The 22318-nt window shown below is 34.9% G+C and overlaps 1 protein-coding gene across 2 annotated transcripts in view; it reads right to left on the bottom strand.

Annotated features, from left to right (window-relative positions):
- Positions 1–22318, bottom strand: part of LOC138836973 (zinc-regulated GTPase metalloprotein activator 1A-like) — a 43683-nt gene that overhangs the window by 17153 nt on the left and 4212 nt on the right. Inside the window, exons 2-9 of one of the 2 annotated variants that reach the window (XM_070035688.1) lie at positions 21452–21538; positions 19068–19164; positions 17076–17167; positions 12382–12441; positions 11790–11827; positions 6005–6051; positions 3925–4011; positions 1335–1379 (exon numbers count right to left, since the gene is read on the bottom strand). In XM_070035688.1, coding sequence (XP_069891789.1) covers positions 1335–1379; positions 3925–4011; positions 6005–6051; positions 11790–11827; positions 12382–12441; positions 17076–17167; positions 19068–19164; positions 21452–21538 — 553 coding nt within the window. The remainder of the gene's footprint in view (positions 1–1334; positions 1380–3924; positions 4012–6004; positions 6052–11789; positions 11828–12381; positions 12442–17075; positions 17168–19067; positions 19165–21451; positions 21539–22318) is intronic. The other variant, XM_070035689.1, reaches the window with a different exon arrangement.

The raw sequence follows: 22318 nt of genomic DNA, 5'->3' as shown, positions 1-22318 counted from the left end.
CAGGACTGATATAATGGCACTGGAAATTCCAAGAGTGCATCCGCTCACACCAGGCCTACAGTGCCTGCAAAGGACTCACTCTGCAGGCATTTTTCCTCCACTGTCAGCAGGAGTGGTTTCTGAGAATGCATTCCAAACTCACTCACCAGCTGCTCTCAAGCTTATAAGCAGCTGCTGCCTTCCCACCTCCTAAAGCTTCTGGTAGTCTGTCAGCACCTCTAAGCTCTGCCATAGCAGGCCCCGGCTGCACTTCAAGGAACCTCTCAACCTGGGACTGTGTGGCTCAAGGCCGCAGAGCTGCTGGCTGCGCCCTGTGGCATATATCAGATGCTGAGTTCCTTCTCACCAAACACATGACCTTAATAAAATATCTTGATCCAGGAATTTTTCTAAATCATGACACAACTTGGTGGAAAACAGTTCAAGCTACAAAAATATTTTAAGAGCATGTCTTTTGTATAAAATGAACCACATCTGTATGAACAGAGCCATACCAACAACAAAAAGGAAAAGAACCTAAAAGACTTTAAATAAAAATGTAATGAAGGAATACACCAAGAATTTAAAGGTAAAGACCCCATGGATTTTTACAACATAGTTGTTTTGTTTTTTTTACAGCTGTGAAATGAGATTTTTAAAGTATTAGCCATTTAAATGCCTTAAATTAACATAAGATTCTTTAGCACAGTTTTCCAGACTTCTTTGGAGTATGAAAGAACTTTTATTTTGTCTTTAGAGACGGGGTCTCATCATGTGGCCCAGATGGCTTAGAACTCAAAATCCTCTCTGCCTCAGCTTCCCATGTGCTGGGATTTTATACATATACATATACATATACATATATATACGTGCTGGGATTTTATTTATACATATATATATATATATATATATATATATGCTACCACACCTGATTGCAAGTCTTAGTTATTGCTCCTTAATAAACAAAAGCTTCGTTGTACAGCATTACTGTAGATCTATAGCCTTAGTTACAAAAAAACACTAAATATAGCAAAACAGACTAAATGTAGCAAAATAGCCTATAAAGACCATCCTAAACTGGGTACCGGTGGCTCATGCCTGAAATTTTAGCTACTCAGTTTGAAGCCAAACCAGGCAGAAAAGTACCCAGGAGACTCTTACCTCCAATTAGCCTTGAGCAAAAGAGCTCAAGGACAGCTCCCAGACATTCTAAACAACTCCATATTTTAAAATGTACCCGTACCTTTCTTAAATTATAATTGAGTATATTTATGTTAGTGCTTATGAACTAAAATTATGAGTTGTAATAGCTTTGTTTAGTACATGTGCTACTGAAGCAGAATTTTTAAATATACCTTGATCTTTGTGTTTCTAAGATATTTCCAAGTCCATTTATGGATCTGAAATAAAAAAAATGAGTAAAAGCAGGTCAAAAGCTAAATGCTCATTTTATTAAAGATACACAAATCACATTATATTTCTAAAATAGAAAGTAAGAAAACACAAATATAGCTGGAACTATATACAAAAACAAAACTTGAACTTCCTTATAGTTTAATTATTCTTTTTCTTAAAGTTATAAATCTGGTATATTCTACTCATGCATTAAGAAAATACACTATGTTAAAATGTACTGCACAGTGATAGACTAGGGGTGGCCAATGTAAAAGAAGACCCTTCACTTTCATCTTCCTATGAAGATAGTTTTACTATAAAAAAAGAGCCTACACTTGAGGCATAAGCATGCATCCACATGCACATATACTCACATGCACATACACTCACATGCACACATGAAGACAGAGTAACGAAACCCACCAAAGGAGGGAGGTGAGAGGGGAAGAATCAGAATATGGGGGGTGGAGGATGAATTGTTTTTAAGTGCACTGTGTGTATGTGGAAATGTCACAATAAAATCCCACATATTATAAATGGTTAAAAATTTTAAAAAAGAAATAAATTCATGGGTTCCACTCCCAGTACCACCAAAAGAAAAAAGAAGAAGGAAAGAAGACAAGGAGACAAAGAGAAGAGGGTGGGGAAGGGAGAGGGAGGGAGGGAGGGACTAAGGAACAAAGGACGGGTTGGAAGAGTGACAAGAAAATGGGGAGGGAAAGGAAAAGAAAAGAAGGTTTATGTTATCTAGTAATTCTCATGTTCAAATTTCTAGTGATAAGCAACTTCTCCCTAAGCACACTGTGAAAATGATTCCACAACTAAAGTAGAGGAAAATGGTTCTCTCTATGGCACCAAGAAGTACTTGCAACACAGCAAACACACCTCATCTACCTGCCTGTATATATCATCACTTCTTCCATTGTGTTTACGGTTACCAAGATATGTGCTACTTGTTCAAGCTTGTTTTCATGGTAAGCCTTCTCACACACAACATTGAGAGGTAAATCTCTCCCTTTCCTTCAAGTACTTTACAAACTGCTTAGCCTTCTCTTTGGAACATGTTCTAAAGGGGGGAAAAACCCACAAACCTTCTACACTACAATAATAGGTACAAAAGTGCTTACTGTCATGTAGTACACAGATTTACCAGCACTATCTCAGTATAACTCAAAGCAAACTTATAAGACAGGTATTTTTCCTGTTTTTCAGATAAAATAAATCCTTAAGAACACTGAGAAACAGACCAGGGATTAGAACTCTAGCAGAACCCATGCTCCATATTCTCAAACGATATCTAAACATTACCTGCTCTCTACATGAAACATCATCTGTATAGTAAAGTTTAAGAACATTACTATTAAAACAAAACCAAATATAGAGAAGAGCTATCAACTTCTCTTGTAATCATTAATCATTGCAAACAACTGTTTAATGAATCATAGATTTATCGATTCAGTTTGTAATTTATATTATATGAACCAGTACAACAGAGTCAAAATCTGCTATCAGCAGTAGCTCCGAATACCACTACAGCAATGTAGAGCCACTGTGCACAATGATACCTAGTTTAGGTCTTTAAAGACAATTCTAAGCAAAGTTCCTGAACGTAACCTCACTTGACATGTCCATCCTTGGTTCCAGAAGGAATGGAGACTCTAGAACAGTCAGCAATGACCATTGGCTCACAACCTGTAGTTGAGTATTTACTCAGATTGTCCTATGTCCACCAGCCTTGCCCATGGGCACTGAAGACATTACAGCACGCTGGAAGACAGCTGCCTATGAGGGAAGACACTATCTGAGTCAGGAAAGACTTTGCCAAGGGGCTGGAGAGATTTTTTGAAAAAAATAAGCTCTCTAATGTTGCTTGGGAGAGATGGGGAGGGGGAAATTGGGATTCAGAAACTGGCAACATGAGAAAACCCTGGAACCGGGCAAGACATGTTCAGCATTCATAGGAAAGTCAATTCACAGGCTTGGGTAAAGTTGGGGGAAATGGAGTCTGAATGCTAGGAAAGGGTGAGAAGACAGGAAAAGAAAAAGATGAAGTTAGAGGACTATGCATGAATTTGAATTAAATCCTGCAAGCAATGAGCATTATATACATATGTATAATATATAATATATTCTATTGACCTAACATCCAACTATTATATATAACTGTTACATGTAACTCTATAATAGTCACTTAGGTAGGTCAACCTTGACCCTTAAGTTTCTGCCAAGCAAATCAGGGGAAAAATATTTTGTATACTGAATCCATGGACATGGATTACTTAATTCTCTTAGAATTTTGTAGTAGCTAATGGCTGCTCTCTATTTTAAAAGTAATTCGAGTTAACTTCATTTTAACTGACTCATAAAAATTATACACACTAATGGGATGGCCAGTGTTTTCAATACATGTCTACATTTAGTGTAACACTTAAATCAGGTTAAACACATGTATTTTCTCAAACATTTGTCACCTCCTTATGGTGAAAACATTCAAAATCCTTCCTTCTAGGTTTTTTGAAACATACAATATACAACTGCTATCTAGTGTACCTAATAGTTGTTCGTAATTTGTTTAACTCCTCTTCTGAAATCAAATCTGTTTTATTGATGAGAATCATATCTGCCAAAGCAACTTGCCTAGAACAGCAAAAAAAAAAAAAAAAAAAAAAGAACAGGTGTCAAAAGAAATGTTAAGAAATAACTTTGTTATGTTAATATATCAGTTAAAAAATACTTAGGATTCTATAATACTGACTCTATTTGTTCTTCAGGTCATTAATTGCATTCTCACTAAATAAATTCAGATTTCACTACTCTGAAGCTTTTATGAAGCAAAGCCGCAAAAAGTTTATAACCCAAAGAAAAATTTTCAACTTGCTATTTTCTTCATAAAGAAAAGCATATAATTCAGATATTCAGTGAGAGGAATGAGGATAGTCTACTTAATGTTTCTTGTAATATTTACAATTTCTAATAAAGGCAGAAAACAGAGTGACTAAACAGTCATGGTTTTAAAAAAAACTACTTGAGAAGATATATCAGGATCCTATACAAATATCAAGTTCTTCACCACTATAAATATAAATTTCAGTCTCTATAAAAGATAGAAATTCCAAACTGGCAGTATGCTTATAGAACAAAATATATTATTATGATCAGAAATTATGCTTTCTACTAACAGTAAAAAGCTGAGGGATCTTCCATTTTTCCTCAGTTCTTCAGGAAATACTGTTAGTTTTTATTTTGATGGATGTTTGTGCTACTACCTGAGCTTGAATTCTATCGTCTCTCACACTTGCTTGGCTTTCTTGCCTCAAGGCTGATATTCTAGACTCTACTACTTGAGCTATACTCATAGTCTAACATTTTGCTGGATAATTAGAGATGAAGTCTTTTAGACTTCTCTCTCTCTGCTGATTTCAAACACTGGCCTTCCACCAGATCTCCACCTCCTGAATAGCTATGATTACAGGTAGAAGCCACCAAGAGCATGGCAAATCTCTGGACTATTTGTTCCTCATCTAGTCTTACGTTATCTGTCAAAGATCACAACGAAATTCTCAAAACTAATTTAATTTTAATTCATTGAAAAGGCAGATTTCAATGGACTGTGTATCATAATCATGTTTCTGTTTATGTAAATTTCGTATGAAGAAAGAATGTTCAAATCTCCATACATAAAACAAAAAAAATGCAATCCTTTTGTGTGTGTGCCAATATTAGGGGTTGTGCTCTTGCTTGGTTTTTTCACTCAAAGCTGTCACTCTACCACTTGAGCCACACTTCCCCTTCCAATACAAGTCCTTTAAATTAAATTGTATAATCTTCATTTGACCTTTATAAACATTGGCTATTTTCTATTTAGCTTGTGTATATTTTCGACATTAAATATTTTCCTAAGACTTACAGCAATATTTAAGTTCATTCTAATTTGTGTCATAATCACATACAAAATGCAGTGTTTATGTAGGTAGGATTACAAAATAACATAGCAAAATATCTCAAAATGATCAGGAATCACTTGCTTGCGTGTTTGTTTGCAATCTTTCTTGCCTACACCTGGACCACCCATCCCAATTCAAAGGATGGGAGCCTCATTGTTAAATTCAGTAGCATATTTAGAGACTATCATCTACCCTGAATCCTAAATCCCACTGCAAGAATCTGCTAAGTGTAAGCAAACTAACTTAAATAATTATCCATCTAAAGACCAATCAGTTAAGAATACAAAGGTATTTAGGTGTAATATGGTTTATGTGTCAAAAGCATTTCCATATTTTTAATCTATTCTGAATAACAATGAACACTGATACAGTCAGGGCAATAAATGAGCGAACCTTTTTTTTATAATAATCTTCAATTCCAAAGATACTATCCAAGAATATTTTTCAATGTTAACATTTCTCAAATTCCTCAAAAATCAAAGAACTTCTATGCTCGGCCTTCTCTTTGTAATAAGAGGTTTTAAATAATATGTTAGCTATCAGACCATGATGAATAGCAGAAATTTATGGGGAAAAATACATTTTCCTTACTCACGTTTATACTTTTTAGTTTGTTTTGTGGTGTCATATTAATGAGTTTTTCTTAGTAATGAGTAGAAATCAATATAAACTTTAAATATGAATACCTAGACGCTTCATTGATAAGGCCATCAGGTTTTTCTTCTGTTAAATGCTAAACAAAAAGAAAGTTTGAAAAAAAAAAGTTACTGCATTATAATACAAAATCTAATGTCAACAGGAAGGATTTTTCTAAGAGACAGCTTTCTTGCCCCTAATGAGACCATCCCAGAAGTACTACTAAAGATCTTTCTTGTAGTTTCTTTTCTTTTCATTCTTTTTTTTTGGTCAGTGTAAACTTGAACTCAGGATGTGGGTGCTGTCGCTGAGCCTCTTTGTGCTCAAGGCTGGTGCTCTACCACTTGAGCTTCAGCGCAACTTCTGGTTTTTGAGTGGTTAATTGGAGATAAGAGTATCAACCAGACTTTTCTGCCCAGGCTAACTTCAAAGCGCGATCCTCAGATCTCAGCCTCCTGAGCATGAGCCACTGGTGCCTGTTCTAGTTTATTTTTCTTAACTGACAGGTAATGGGTAGCCATTGTCACAGGTACAATGTGATGTTCTAGTACATACAAATGTACTGATCAACTCAGGATACAGGTTATTCATCATCTGACTCAATTATCAGATTTTATGACAACATTCTTGTGTTTTTGAATTCTAGGCTAGTATATTGTGGAATGTAATAATCCTAGGATATTGTGGAATGTAATAGGAACATATTCCTTCTCTTTGGCTATGACTTTGTACCCATTACCTAACTCTCCCCTTCTGCCTCAGCCCCTGACATAAAGTCATACATTACTTGTCTTTTTGTGCTAACTACCTTTCTATCTGAAAGTGTTTTATTCCTCATCTGTACATTTTTCTATGCTGAGTCTAGGACAGTGAGGAAAGGAATTAAAATTGTATACTCCTGCCCTTTCTTTTTCTTAAAAAGACACCCCTCCCCATTTAAAATATACCACAAAATCATAGAAACTGTAGTTCCAAATTTATGTACTTTTTTATAAAGCTGTTTTTGTTCTAAACATTCCTTATTACTTATACAAATGAAGATAACCATTGAAATGCTACTTTCTTGAAATCTAACATCCATCCATCCCTCTGTTCCTATTAACTCTCTATCCCAAAATCATACACAGGATGAACTAAGTACCAGGCCCTTTAATTTCCCTTAAAAGAGAGATGGCGGGAAGAACACAAACCTAAACTCATAGCTGAGTAATCTAGCCTCCTAACGCAACTGTTCATTTTATTAATCTCTCCAGAGTCAGACTAGCTCCCTTAAAAGACTTTGCCATTGATTTCAAGAGCCAAGAGGTGGGGTTTTTGTTTGTTTAATTTTGTTTTGCGGTACTAGGAATTGAGCTCAAGGTCTTGCCCTTGCTAGGCAGGTGTTCTACTGAGGAATGCCTTCAGCTCCATCTTGACACTGGTTATTTGTGAGATCAGATCTCACTTCTTGATGTCTGGAATCCAATCTGCCTATTTATGCCTCACAAAGGTAGAATGACAGGTGTGTACCGCAGCATCCAGCAACTGTTTGAGAAAGAGTGAAAAAAATATTTTTGTTCGAGCTGGCCTCAAACCAGATTCTCCCATTATCTCAACTCCCAAGTGACTAGGATCACAATCATGAACCACTGGGATCTGAATCATGAGGCACATGAAAACATCTCTCTGAAGCTAGCTTCCCTCCCTATATTTCTACTTACATCCTAAGGCATCAACTTGCCATAAGGAAAATGGCATTTTTCAACTCTGAAAAATCATATCCACCCCTCATCACCTCAATGCTCAACAGAGGTTTCCTAGCACAATAAAAAGACTGGTTACTAAGGTATTGATTAATAGTAATACTCTATATATTTGAATTGAATGTCACATATTATTAAATTCCTTTAGTTATATTATTTCATTTAGACTTTATAGTGATTATGGGAAATAATTATTCTTATTGTATAAAGAATCTTAAAACCCCACCATCACAGGATGCCATATTTAGATACCACCCCAGAGCTATTGCTATTATTTTATTATTTTTATTGAAGTATCAAGAGAATGAAAATGACTATCAGACCCTAGACAAATGCTTGGCACAGAAACCCAACACATAGCTCTTGAATTAACTGTAGTTAACACCCCGCCACACACTTATTTGCTAACATAGATACAGAGATGTTAGAATATGAAAAATGCTATGTCATAAATCCCTTTCCATTGAGCAGTAAATCTACTTAACAATGACCCAGTGGTAACAAGGCTTTTGCTTCTGGATGATCATGTAACATTGCAGGTAATTTTAAAACTGAAAAAAAGCTGTGTACTAGCTGGAATTCCAGTTACTCAGGAAGCTGAGATCTGAGGCCTGTGGTTTAAAGGCAACCCAAGCAAAAAAGTCTATGAGATTTTTATTTCCAGTTAGCTATCAAAAAGCCAAAAGTGGTACTGGGAAGGTGGCTCAGTGGTAGAGTGCTTGCCTTGCATGCATGAGGCCCTGGGTTCGATACCTCAGCACTACATAAACAGAAAAAGCCAGAAGTGGTGCTGTTGCTCAAGTGGTACTGCGCTAGGCTTGAGCTGAAGCGCTGAGGAACAGCACCCAGGCCCAGAGTTCAGCCCCACAACTGACCAAAAAAAAACCAAAACCAATCACAAGTAGAACTGTGGTTGAAGTGGCAGAGTGCCAGCTTTGAGCAAAAAAGCCAAGTAAGAGTTTGAGACCTTGTGTTCAAATCCCAGTAAAACAAATTTTAAAAAGAAACTACTCTGGGATATTTTTCAAAATATAATATTGTTGATCTTACATATCTGGCTGTGAGTTTAGAAAGCACAAAAATAATGACATAAGTATCAGCTATGTGTTTTTAAATTTTCCATTCTTATGTAACCATTTGCTTCTCTAAAAGATTAGATATCTCCATTCAAAGCTAAATAGAGTTCACTAACATTTTATTAGTTCCATCCAGACAGTCAGGAAGTATTAAATGTAAAAATAATTGCAATCTCCCCAAATATAAGCCTGCCAACACACACAAATCTATTAAGAATATGACATGTAATAATCACAGATAATTATGGCTTTTATTATAATTTATGAGCTGATGAATGTGCCTGTTTCACATTCAACTATATACCCATATCTCAGAATATATCATTAGGTACACACACATATCTCAGGAGAGCAAGTGTGTACTTGTAATATACACAATTTTGGCTTTAACTCAATAAATTTAGAAGGGAATGACACCAAGAAATTCTTTGATATAACACTAATGTAGATACATAGAAGGAATACAAGGTGTCCTCTTCTGCAAAATAAACAAGCTGGACCAGAAAGCCATTAGTAAAATTAAGACTATCTTATAACTCACTGGCTAAGTAAGAACAGTGTTATTGACCACAGTGGGAAAATATCTGTATCAATGATGTCAGACATCATTTAGAGAAGGAGTAGCAGCAGCAATTTCTTTCATATAGATTCTTTCAAACAGATCTAATACTTTCACTTAAAAAAAAAAAACAGGACTCCATAATGTTTATTTTTCTGGCCTTTCCCAAGCCAAATTGTTTTCTGACTGAATTGTCTCAACAGTTTGTGCAATATAACAGAGGAGCCAAAAAGAAACTGCTCACTTGACCTTTTATGTGTAACTTCATTCATTGATTCTATTGCATTAAATGCTGTCACATTTGTAGACCTGAAAAGAACAATGTCAGTAGCCTGGGTGTCAAGTCTTGAGAATAGAGAGCTGTCATTTTCACTTGTCCAATTCTTAGCCCATGATTAAAAAATGAATATTTCAGATCAATGGGTGACAATCCCATTAGAGTGATAGCCCATGATATCAATTACCATTTCAGTTTCAATTTTGCTGGCTGGCCACAGGGTACCATTTCTCAGCTTTACTTGTGATGGGCTGGCTCTGTGAAGCATGACACCCTTAAATTGCTGCCCATTATCCAAGTGTCATTACTTGTACTGCCTCGGAATTCTCTGAATCCCAAGCAGCTACTGAGGTCAAGCTTTGCAACCAGAGGAATTGGACAAGTTGGCAAATTCTTTATATAAAGGCAAAGTTATTTATCTGGCATTTGACTTTGAAAATCTAAAGTTTCTATTATCCTGACAGTATGTCAGTTTTGTGTAGGTTTATTGATTTAATAATTTAAGAGGTTTTATCAAGGTGGCAGGGGGTTAAACATATACTGTGTTTGCATTATTCAGACTGCTGCTTTGTTTTTTTTTTTCAGCATCTATCATTCAGATAATAGATTCTATTTAAGTCTTCACTACACCCAATTATGCATTTAACGTTCCATAATCTTAAAACAGTTTTACTTTGGGTGTAGCATGTTAAGTCTATGAACAAAAAATGAAATGACCTATCTGTTATCTATGCTATTCTGTTATCTATGCTATTACCAAATTTGGTAATAAAATGATAAAGGAGGTGGATTCAGACATGTCTATAATAGATAAATCCTCCAAAATGAAGAATTTGGCAGTTTGAAGGGATTATTTTTTTTTAACAATTTGCTTGAAATACAATTTTAAAAGCCAGTAGATTTATAAAGTAAAACTACAAAAATATTATAATTTGAGGGATCTTTGATTTCTATTCTATTCACAAATTTTGGAGTCTTTGATTATTACTCTACTCATAAATTTAAAATTTAGACTTCAACAAAGGAATTCTCTTCCAAACTTCTAAGATCAGGGCACTCTATGGGAGAGAGGGTGAAGGGCTGGTGGAGGAGTGCTGGAGACCCTTTGATGAACTGCATATATCTTCACTCAAGATTCGGAAGAAAAACTTCAAAAATCAACAAGTACAGCTAAGTCAGGGAACAGAATTCAAGTGACTAATTTTTTAAATACTGAATTAAACCTCTTGAAACTGTCTTACTTTGGTCCCTGAGGATATGTCTGGATTGCTGTGGGGATAGCTGGGACAGAGGATAAATTCATTCTCTGATTCTTTTAGTAACAATACTTCACTTTGGGAGTTGAAAGACGCTGTTGTATTTAATGTAACAGTACGCTTTTAAGTCATATTAAGGACATTTTACAAATTGAAGCCAACTAAATGCAATTTAGAATCTAAGCAGTGATCTAAGCCAATCACTCCAGCAGTGTCTTTTGATGGGGAATTTCTCCTCATTGGCCCTATGTATAAATCCTAATTTCCTCAAGAGGAAGTAAAGCACTATTTATTATTGTTGTTGTTATTATTATCTTTAAGTAGTTGTACAAAAAGAGTTTCAACCCAACAAGTGTGATTATCAGTACAGATAATCAAGTCCAATTCAACAATGTGTCTTCATCAGTCACTCCTTCCATCCTTCTCCTCCATCTTTTCCAATCCAGTCCCCAAGTTATGGTGTCCCATTTTCACACACGTACATTAAATATAATGACTGTATTTCCCTCTCTTTCTCTATTTGTAAAGGAATATTTTTCACAACTGACTTCCAGCTTATGTTTGGTAGCAATTTTACAAAGTAATGTTTTTACTAAGCTTAAGTTCTTTCACCAAACAGAAAATTTATCTATATTGGGGTTGAACTGTGCTGGAATTACATACTCAAACTTTATCCTAACCCCACATCCTTATTAGGAAATATTATAGTAAGTCTAAATTTTACCTTAACATCAAACAAGAATAGAAATAATATCATATAAAAACACAAAAAGATACTTTAAAATGTAAACTACTTATTATTCAAAATACTATTTTGAAAAAAATTTTTAAGAAAAGTTTCAAACAGATACAGAGACAAAATAATACAATGAAATGTTATTTTCCTAGCTCTTAATGCTTAGCAACTCATAATCTTTCAACTTACTTTTAATCCATATTTTGAATCTACAACAGTTATGATACCTATAAAGGAATAAACATTTTAATCACCTTTAAAATTTTTTTTATTTATACTGCACAACCGTAGTTGAGAAAAAAATAAAACTAATGTTTTTGAGTTTATAAATGCTATTCACTTTTTTCTCTTACTAATACAATTCAATAAAATAAATGCATTTCAAATATGAACTAAGTGCCTAGCACTGTTTATAAGAACCAAGAAGGCATAAATTTTAAATTAAATTAGCAAACAAGAAAAAAGATTCCTTTGGTGATTAAAAGCTTACCATCCAAAATATAATGAATTTCATAAAGTAAAATGTGATACATTACAGAAGTCAAGTTATTCTCCTAGTTTATTTCCACATAATTAAGATCAAAATTCTCTTAACAGTTAAATAATCTAAAGAATTAGAGACATTTTAGGTTATCTGATGCCTAGACTCTCTAAGCATAGCTCATAAAAACATTTTATATTATATTGCAAGTATCTAAATTCTCAATCTGTTCAGCTAAAAAAAAAAAATGACCTGACAATAAAAATAAATTTGCCTAAAAGCAAAAGAAAATTAACTTACCATCAAGATATATCTCACTCCCTAAGTCAGCATCAACCCAAAACATGGAAGCCACAGCACCTGGAAGAACACATTACAGTATTCACTAAATAAAATTTCTTCAACCTTTAAAGCATGATTTTATCTGTTTTAATGTGTCCTGACAGAATTAGCAGGCAAACATACACACTGGCTAAACTTGGACTTTCAGTCGTTCTACTAGAAGGAACCTTTTACTATTTACAGTCATTTCTATCCCTGTTTCCTCAAAAACATAAACAAAGAAGACAAACTCTTGCCACATACAGCAAGCTTGTGTTGATGTCGCCTTATTTACCAACTGATGTTAGCAAGCAATTTGGGCATGGGACTTATTTTTAATTTCTCATCTCCTGAATATTCATATGGTTCACAAATAAATTCTTGCTTCAAAGGAAAAATGAACAAAACATAAGACAACTCCAAAGTCATGTGATTTTCATGTGATTTTCATAGCAGAAAAACAGGAGTAAAATTATATAAATTCTCTGGTGTTAGTGATTGATTTTCTCATCATTTGCTTAGTACTGTGCATAAAATTTGGGTCTGAGGAAAAACTTATTTGTAAGTAATAAATTAAAGCTTGTTTTTGACAGAATCGGCTTGAAGATCAAACCACACAGCCTGATTAGTGTGCCACAGCACAAGAAAAAGAAAACTGACAGCAAGGAAAGTATGTGATTTTTTCCAAAGCATCTCAGGCCCAGTTAGTGACAGTGCTGTCTAAAAGAATGAGCATCGGGGAAATAAGGAGAAGTAAACTCATTCCACTGTGTGAAGCTGCTCACATACCCTGACAAGATGTGGTCCCCCAAGCATCACTCTGTGTCAACACTAAAATGCCTGTCAGCTGCTTACAGTGATTACTCATGCAAGATATAGCAAGGGCCACAAGATCTAATGGTTTCCTGATACCTATTGATTTTTTTCCCCCAAAACTTAATAGTTTTCCAATTTGACTGAAATAGGATTTGTGAGTAACTGAGGCTGAATCAATGCCTGTCCTTCTCAAGGAAATTACTGTACCATGACAACTATTTAGCTTAGAACTGGGGAGTCTCTGTCTCCTAAACAGGAAACAACTGATTTGCCAATATGAATTTCCTTCACTTTCTTAGCTAAAGACATGATTTTAATTAATAGGGGAACAACAACAAAAAAAAAGTAAATCTATTGCATCATTACTCCAAAAATAAGTCACAATTTTTTTTTCACTTGGTGAGACACCTAACATTATATATAAAAAGTTCTATAAGTTTAAAAAATTGTTGATTTCTATTCAGATAAATAGGCTTAACTATTACCACTAACATTTGCCTATCATTAAAGCTGAACTGTCAGAGTATATTAAAGCTTTTAAGGAACTATGTAAAATCTGTATAGAGGTGTTAAGAGTGGGTATTCAGGGAAAGGAAACAAGAGTGATTTTTCTCCTTCAGGAACACTGTTTTGGGTACTACCTACATGCAGTGGGGAGAAACTAGGGATGCTTCTAAACATCCTATAAAGCCCAAGACAGCTCCACTCCCGACACATAATTTAAATGACAGATGTCATTTGTGACAAAGCATGACCTCTGAACCAGATTACAGAATTTCCCTTCTTCAAAACTTAATAAAACAGTAAGAGCAATGGACCAAACCTGAAATCTTAGCTTCTGATATTGGGAAGATCGTTTGAAGTCAGCCTGGGTAAAAAGTCTAATTTCAGCACGAGGTCCTTCCTGAGTTCAAACCCTAGTACCAGTACCAAAAACAAACAAAAAACAATACCACACACACAGAAACTCCTATTGTAAATTTTGAAGAATGACATCGTCAAAATAAGAAACAATTCAATGTGTTACGGTCATTCCTAAGCCACCTACCAATAGGAGGGCTTTGAAAATTCAAAATCTTACAACTTATCAGAAATGCCTCCCAAAATGACTAGTAGTAGATATGAGGAAAAAATAAGTAATAAAGGGAAATCTCAACAAAATTCAAAAGTTTCTAACCATCTCTATGCTTGAGGGAAGACATTTAGTCTAGGGTTGAGAGCAAAAGAGAGTAAGAAGTCTGAAGTTTGATGATGTTCCCACACAAAGTATCATACCAATCACAAGGTGATCCTACTGGATATTTTTAAGAGAGCAGGGCCTAATAGACACATTGCCTGCCCAATCTGAGTTTCTGGGTTCCCTAATATTTCTTTGCTTCTCTTTTCTCAATATCCAGCTTTCAAGTGAGGGCTCAAGGAAACACATTTGGGGATCTGGGATATAGCTGAGCTGTAGAGTACTTTGCCCAACACACGTGAAGACAAGGGTCTGACTCATAACACCACTCCCTCCACACACTCACAAAAGAAGTTTAAGTAAGCCAGGTGCCAGTGGCTCAGGTCTATAATCCTAGCTACTCAAAGGCTAGATCTAAGGATCCTGGTTCCAAGCCATCCCAGATAAGAAAGTGTGTGAGACTCTTATCTCCAATTAACCACCAAAAGTCAGAAGTAGAGGTGTCACTTGAATGGTAGAATTCTAGCCTTGAGCCAAAAAGCTCAGGGACAGTGCCCACGCCCTGAGTTTAAGCCCCAGGATTGGCACAAAAATAAAACTTTAAGATAGGTAGAGTATTAAAAGAATTCTTCATCAATACCACAAGTAAATAAAATTTCTCTGAGCCTGCTATATCAAGCACAAATACATGCATTATAAGAGAAAAAACAAAAGAAGAGATAAACGATAAAAGGCAAGGAAAAAAACCTGAAAAAATGAATACGGCACATAAATAACAAAAAACTGATTCTGGAAGGAAACATAACCTAAGAGAAAATAACAAGAAAACTTTCCAAAGGACTTCTTTATAAAAAGAACCTAAAAAGCTATAAGGAGAGCTTATATACTGCTGAAACAAATGTGGAGTCAATATAACACTACTGCTTCACCAATGCATTCATTTGAAACAGTGAACAATGAATAGACACTCAGAGAGGCAAAGCTACTGGCAAAAAGAAGACTTGAGACAATCTCAGTAAATGCAGATGCAACAGCTGGGCCAAAATAACAATTAGAACTGGTGAGAGAGAACAAAGTAAACTCAATATGAAGAGAACAGAGCTCCTAAGCAGAGTACCCACTTTTCAGCCTAGGCAGAAAAGCTTGTAAGATGCCATCTCCTTTAGCCAACAAAATGTCTTACTGGAGGCATAAATTTAATAGTAGAACATTAACTGTGAAAAAGAAAGCTAAATAGGAGCTGAAGCTCCTGAGTTCAAGTCCCAGTACTGGCACAAATTTGTGTGTGTGTACACACACACATATATATACGTGTGTATATATATATATATATATATATATATATATATATATATATATACACATATACATATATATACATATATATGTGTGTGTATATGTATATAAATGAAAAACTCATGTCTATTGTAAAGGACCTAACTAGCTCTAACTTTGAAAACATAGAAATGTTATTCTAAAACACATTTATGTACAATAACCACTGATTATATTTGAATCATTTGTATACTTCAATGTTTCTTTTAGGCCACTGTGATCCTTATTCTACCTCACTCTCAAAGACTATGGTATGGGCCAGACTCACACAACAAGCACTATGAGTTCTCAGAAGAAATATTTTACCTAAAAGTCCTTCATGAAAATAAGGAGACCTTATTAGAGTTTAGTAAGAAGGTAAACTTGCTAGAAACAAGTCAATTTGATGTAGATTTCCATAGAAAGGTATATATTTCTCTATTCACTGGTAAAAAGCTTTATGACTAAGCATTACTTCTACACTTGAAAAAGACTCAGTGCACTTGATTTAACTTATGTCTTTGATGTCTTATAAAAGTATTTACAAATAAAATTATTACAATTTTATTAATAGAAAAATACAATGCTAATACTTAATTTATGGGAAATCAGTGCTGCTAGGATAGCAGTCCAAAAACCTTTATATATCTCTATTTTAACCCTTTAGGAAAACTAACAGAGGGCCTGGAGTATAGCTTGTTCTTAGCCAGAACAAAGTCCTGGGTTCAATCCTCTGAAAAATTTTTTAAAAAGAAAAAAAATTGTAACAAGTAAATATGTACACAAAAGCAGAATAGCTCCAGTTTTCCCCTAAATTTCCCTTTTTTACATTTTTAATTTTTTAAAAATTTTATTGTAAAGGTGATATATAGAAGGGTTACAGTTACATAAAAATTTCCCATTTTTAACAACATTTTTTCCTACCAAGAAACTTCAATCAACTTCAAATTTTATAAACTGTTTAAAATACCAAGAAATAGTTTGATCATCTGTGATGCAATTCAGAATTTTTCCTCTTTTGAATTAAAACTTAAGTACAAAGTAAAGCTTTAATATTCATTTAAAATATTTTTCTAATACAGCCAGGTGCTGGTGGCCTATGCCTGTAATCCTAGCTACTCCAGAGACTGAGTAGCACACACACACACACACACACACACACACACACACACACACATACACACAAAGACAGAAGTGGATATATGGCTCAAGTAGTATAGTGCCAGCCTTGAGCAGAAAAGCTCAGGGACAGTGCCTAGACCCTGAATTCAAACTCCAGAACTGGCATACACAAAAAAAGAAAAAGTCTTTAATACAAACACTAAAAATACCAAAGAATGATATTCTGATTAATGTCATTTCTTACCAGGATCTGCTAGCCCAGTGGTCTCTAACAGTATGTAATCAAATTTTCCCTTCTTTTGCATCAAATTCTCAATAGCTCTAAGGCCACTGTCCCTAGAAAATTACAAGACACAGTTGGTTACCAGAATGATTTAAAATATTGTAAAAATGTTAAAATACATTCAATAGCACATCAAAGTGTCCTTAAGATACATGAAAATTAAACTCCTTCCTAATCTTCTCAGAGAATATCCATGCAAGTGGGGCATGGAGGTGGCATATCTATAATTCCGTCACTTCAGAGGCGGGGGCATAGGCTCACAGGTTTGAGGCCAGCCTGGTCTACATGGTGTGATATGGTGAGACCTTGTCTCAAAATTTTTTAAAAAAGAGTCTATCCATGACTTATGAATGAAGAGAAGAAAACAGGTTCATGTACTATCAGATAAAAAGAAGTATATATCCTGGCACTCATGGTTCACACCTGTAATCTTTGGTACTTAAGAGGGTGAGACCTGGAGGATAATAGTATGAAGCCAGCCCAGGCTTCATACTTGAGATTCTATCTCTAATTGACAAAGAAAAAGCTGGACTAGAGGAGTGGCTTAAATGGTAAAGTGCCATCCATAAGCAAGCAAATGGAGTAAAAGCAAAAGGCCATGAGATCAAATCACAGCACAAACACACATACACAAGGAAATGTGCATGATGAGTTGGTATTTTTATTATACTTAAAAGTAGAGAGGGCATTATCTGACCAAAGTAATTTTATTATTTTTATAGGTTTATGAAAGAAAAATGTCAATATCTAAGATAATGATAAAATTTATGACCTACAGTAGTTTAAAGTAACAGCTAAAGTAATACCATCATTATGTATCAGTTAATTCTATTGTAAATTAAAGTACTAGGTCAAATTTCCTTTTCTTCTTATACCAAAAATGAAGGAAAATACTGAATGTATTAAAATTTGGTTTGTTAAGAAAGTGTGTTATGATAACTTCATTCTTCCTAATAGCATCAAACACTTCAAGTAGCAAGTGAAGAAACCTGATTCACTAGAGTACACAAAATCAAAAATACATGAATTCCTAATTTATCTAAGAAATATCTGAATGCTACTAGGATTCTAAACATCTTAATGAACAAAACAGATACTGTCCTTGGACACAACTGGTAGAATGTAAAATTCTTCTCCTTTTTCTTTTTGCCAATCCTAGGGCTTGAACTCAGGGTCTGGGTGCTGTCGCTGAGCCTCTTTGTGCTCAAGGATAGCGCTCTACCACTCGAGCCACAGCAGAAGAGACTGGAAATAAGAACCCATAGACTTTTCTGTCTGGGCTGGCTTCAAATTGCAACCCTCAGATTTCAGCCTCCTGAGTAGCTAAGATAACAGGCATGAGCCACTGGCACCAGCTTCTTTTTCCTTTTTGATAGTCATTTAGTTTTGTTTTTAGAGGCTCCATATTTGAAAATAAAACTGACATGTTAAAAATAATATTTTTTTACATAAGAAGTAGGACTTTCATGGAAAAGACATTACAAATTAAATAAATCCTGAAATCAAAAACACTAGGAAAAAAGTCCACACCAGACACTGGTAGCTCACTCTGTAATCCTACCTACTAAGGAGAATGAGATCTAAGGATCATGGTTCAAAGTCAGCCTGGACAGTAAAGTCTGTGAGACTCTTACCATCAATAAACTGCCAAAAAAGCCAAAAGTGGAGCTGTGGCTCAAGTGGTAAAGTACTAGCTCAGGGATAGCACCTGGACACTGAGTTCAAGCCTCTGACAGGTAAAAAAAAAAAAAAAAAAAAAACCTCACCAGGAGGAAAAAGGCATTAGAGCAGACAGAAAAATTAGTAGTAAGAAACAGTTTAAGAGAATGAGTTTGAGAACATCTGTTTGCTACTTGGAAATATAATTAAGCAAAGTGTGTAAACTGAGGTAAACTACACAAGAAAATCAAAACTGAACACATAACAGTAAACCCACAGGCACATATTCCTTACTTTACTGAGCAGCAGAGACAACCATTTCCAAGTTCCAGCCACTCTTCATAGAGCTCGCCACCTTGGCTGACAGCCAAGGATTTCTCTACCGCACTTCCTAGAAAAAGGAACAAACACTTTTTAGACTATCAAAGCTCAGGGTATTCAAAATGAACAGATTTCAACAACTAAAATTAAAATATGTATTCTTTTAAGCTGGTCAAATGGCCTAAATATTTAAATACAGTCTTCCGGATTATTTTAGCTTTTAAGTCCCTAAATAAGTACTGAACATACCTATTTCCTACTTAGATCTCTTACTTGCCTTCTTACATTTCTTCATAAAGGAACTAGCCTGAAAGCATTTTTTTTTTCTTGTCCAAAGTAAAAATTCTAGAAAGATTCAACTATTCTTTAGATTGGTGCTTGTTTGTCTTTTCACCTCTTACAAGTGTATCTATTTTTCTTTTTATATTTTTCCTCTAATTGTTTCTACTATATCGACTGTCTCCAGTATGAGTAAAAAGCCTAATACATTCTTTTTTATGTTTTATTTTTTATTTTAATTAATACATTTTTTATTGTGAAAATACTGTGCAGAGGGGTTACAATATCATGAGCAAGGTAATGAGTACACTTCTTTATCAAGAATTATTGCCTCCTCCTTTTGTTTTTTCCTTACCATTCCTGCCCTCCCATCTCCACGACTACACCAAAAGCCTAATACATTCTAAAGGCCTTTGAACAGAGTATCTATGCTCATTCTCAAGTTACTTTTAGTCAAATATAGAAATATTCCTTAATAATGCTTATTTGGGAAAGAATTAGATACATACATTTGTTCTAAAAATGACTTAAAATGTTTTATTTTTCTTGTAATATACCAAACCTAGAGAAAGGTGTTAAATAGAAAAAAGTATTTTTACTTGTATATACGTTACTCATATTTCAGTTAGGTGATGATAAAGAGCTTTTAAAGGGTTGTTATACAACTTAGGATATATAAGACATTAGTAAAACATGAAAGAAAGTATTAAGAATGCTGTGAAGGATAAAACTGTGAAAATGATCCCCAAACTAGAGAAAAATGTTAAGAAATAATGACAAGTAAATGTAACCATTCTCCCGTAGAAATCAGTTCATAAGAAGCCAGGAAAACATTGTGATTAGTAATCCTAGGATTTGAAGAAGTTAGAGGGAGAAGAAGGCTTCCTTAGCATGCATGAAAAAGGTCCTAGGAAATCCCTAGCACCACAAAAAGAAAAGATTTTTATTTTGTCTAAAAGGACTTTCCTAGCTATAACCAGGAGACTGAGGCACAACTTGAGCCATACAGGGACCCCAATGAGATAGTGAAACCAGAAATCAAGTTTTATTAACAGGTATCCAGTGCTACTCATAAAGCCTAACTCTTTCACATACTTATATCTGAAAAATATGTACAATTTAAATACTATAACAACAGAAATTATATATTGTTAAAAGTGAAATTTTACCAAATGAAAACTATAAAAGTTACCAAAATATTACATTTAACACAACTCTACGTTTTACCAGTTCAGTATTTAAGACAAAAAGGGTGAAAAGTTAAACAGATATGATGCTTAGAGTCCATAAGAGACCATATGTTTAACGTGTGTGTGTGTGTGTGTGTGTGTGTGTGTGTGTGTGTGTGTGTGCGTATGCGTGTGTGTGTGCCCGTCCTAGGACTTGAACTCAAGGCCTGGGCACTGTCCCTAAGCATTTTTTTTGCTCAAGGTTAGTGCTCTACCACTTGAGCCACAGCTCCTATTCTGTTTGTTTTTTGTTTTGTTTTTGTTTTTTTGGTAATTAATTGGAAGTAAGAGTCTCAGACTTTCCTGCCAAGCCTGGCTTTCAACTGTGTTCCTCAGATATCAGCGTCCTAAGTGGCTAGGATTACAAGCATGAGCCAACCAGGACCCACCATGTTTATTTTTTTTTAAAACTTTAGTTTTAGCTACTGTACAAACAATCAATCTACAATAGGTAAACTCATGGTATCTGAAGCATGTTCAATGTTCCATGAATTATAATATACAATAGTCAGTACAAAACCATCCTTTCAATTCCTTAAAACATTTTCCTTCATACATTTAGATTTTTACTTTCGGTCATTTATTTCACATACAGATCTAATTTAATTCCGCTAGTAAGAGTCCCTAAAGTTATGCAAAATACATTTTTATAGAAATTATTTGGTTTCAGTGTTCCAAAGTCATACAAAATAAAGGATGATAAAAATCAATCTTATTTCTTAACACAATTTACATAATTGTACTACATTATAGTACCTTCTATCCTCTTTTTAAATGCAGAATATTAGTGCAGTAAAGGAACAAACTGTGCTGTTAGTTCTTACAACATATTCACTGAACTTTACTTACCTTCTCCAAATTCATTTAAAATAACCGCTATTCTCTTACAATGCTGCTCTGTCAAAATGTAGTTCAGAAGTGTTGTCTTGCCAGCACCTATAAAATATATTAGAATATCAAGATTCAAAGGCTAAATTTAAAGGCTTAACAAGATCTTGCCGTTTTTAGGAATGTGGTATTTTCATATTTACTTAATGAAAGAGTATTTAGAGAAAAATATTAAAGCAATCTTTGATTGCTATTACTATACTTTAATTACTAAGTCAATCTTTGATAACTATGCCTTATATATACTTTATATATTTTATATTTAAAAATAATCTTTTAGGAGCTGGGAAGGTGGCTCAGTGGTAGAACGCTTACATTGCATGCATGAGGCCCTGGGTTCGATTCCTGAGCACCACCTAAGCAAAAAGAAAAAAGCCGGAAGTGGCGCTGTGGCTCAAGTGGTAGAGTGCTAGCCTTGAGCTGAAGAGCTGAGGGACAGTGCCCAGGCCCAGAGTTCAGGCCCCACGACCGGACTCAAAAAAATAAAAATCTTTTAAATTGGATCAGTGCTTCAATTTAATATGTCTTAATAACTTTCAACAACACAAGAGCATGAAAAATTTCTAGCCGGGTGCCAGTGGCTCACACCTGTAATCGTAGCTACTCAGGAGGCTGAGATCTGAGGATTGCAGTTCAAAAGCCAGCCCAGGCAGCAAAGTCCATGAGACTCCTATCTCCAATAAACCACCAGAAAACCGGAAGTGGTGCTGGGGCTCAAGTGGTAGAGTACTAGCCTTGAGCTGAAGAGCTCAGGGACAACACCCAAGTCCAAAGTCCCAGACCCGCGACCAACCAAAAAGAATTCATGAAGTAACAGTTTCCAAGGAA

This window comes from Dipodomys merriami, unplaced genomic scaffold, assembly GCF_024711535.1.
Source record: "Dipodomys merriami isolate MVZ:Mamm:240054 unplaced genomic scaffold, mDipMer1.0.p SCAF_26, whole genome shotgun sequence".
In the NCBI taxonomy this organism is placed as follows: Eukaryota; Metazoa; Chordata; class Mammalia; order Rodentia; family Heteromyidae; genus Dipodomys; species Dipodomys merriami.
The sequence above is the reverse complement of the archived record's forward strand: the minus strand, read 5'-3'. Positions and strand labels throughout refer to the sequence as shown.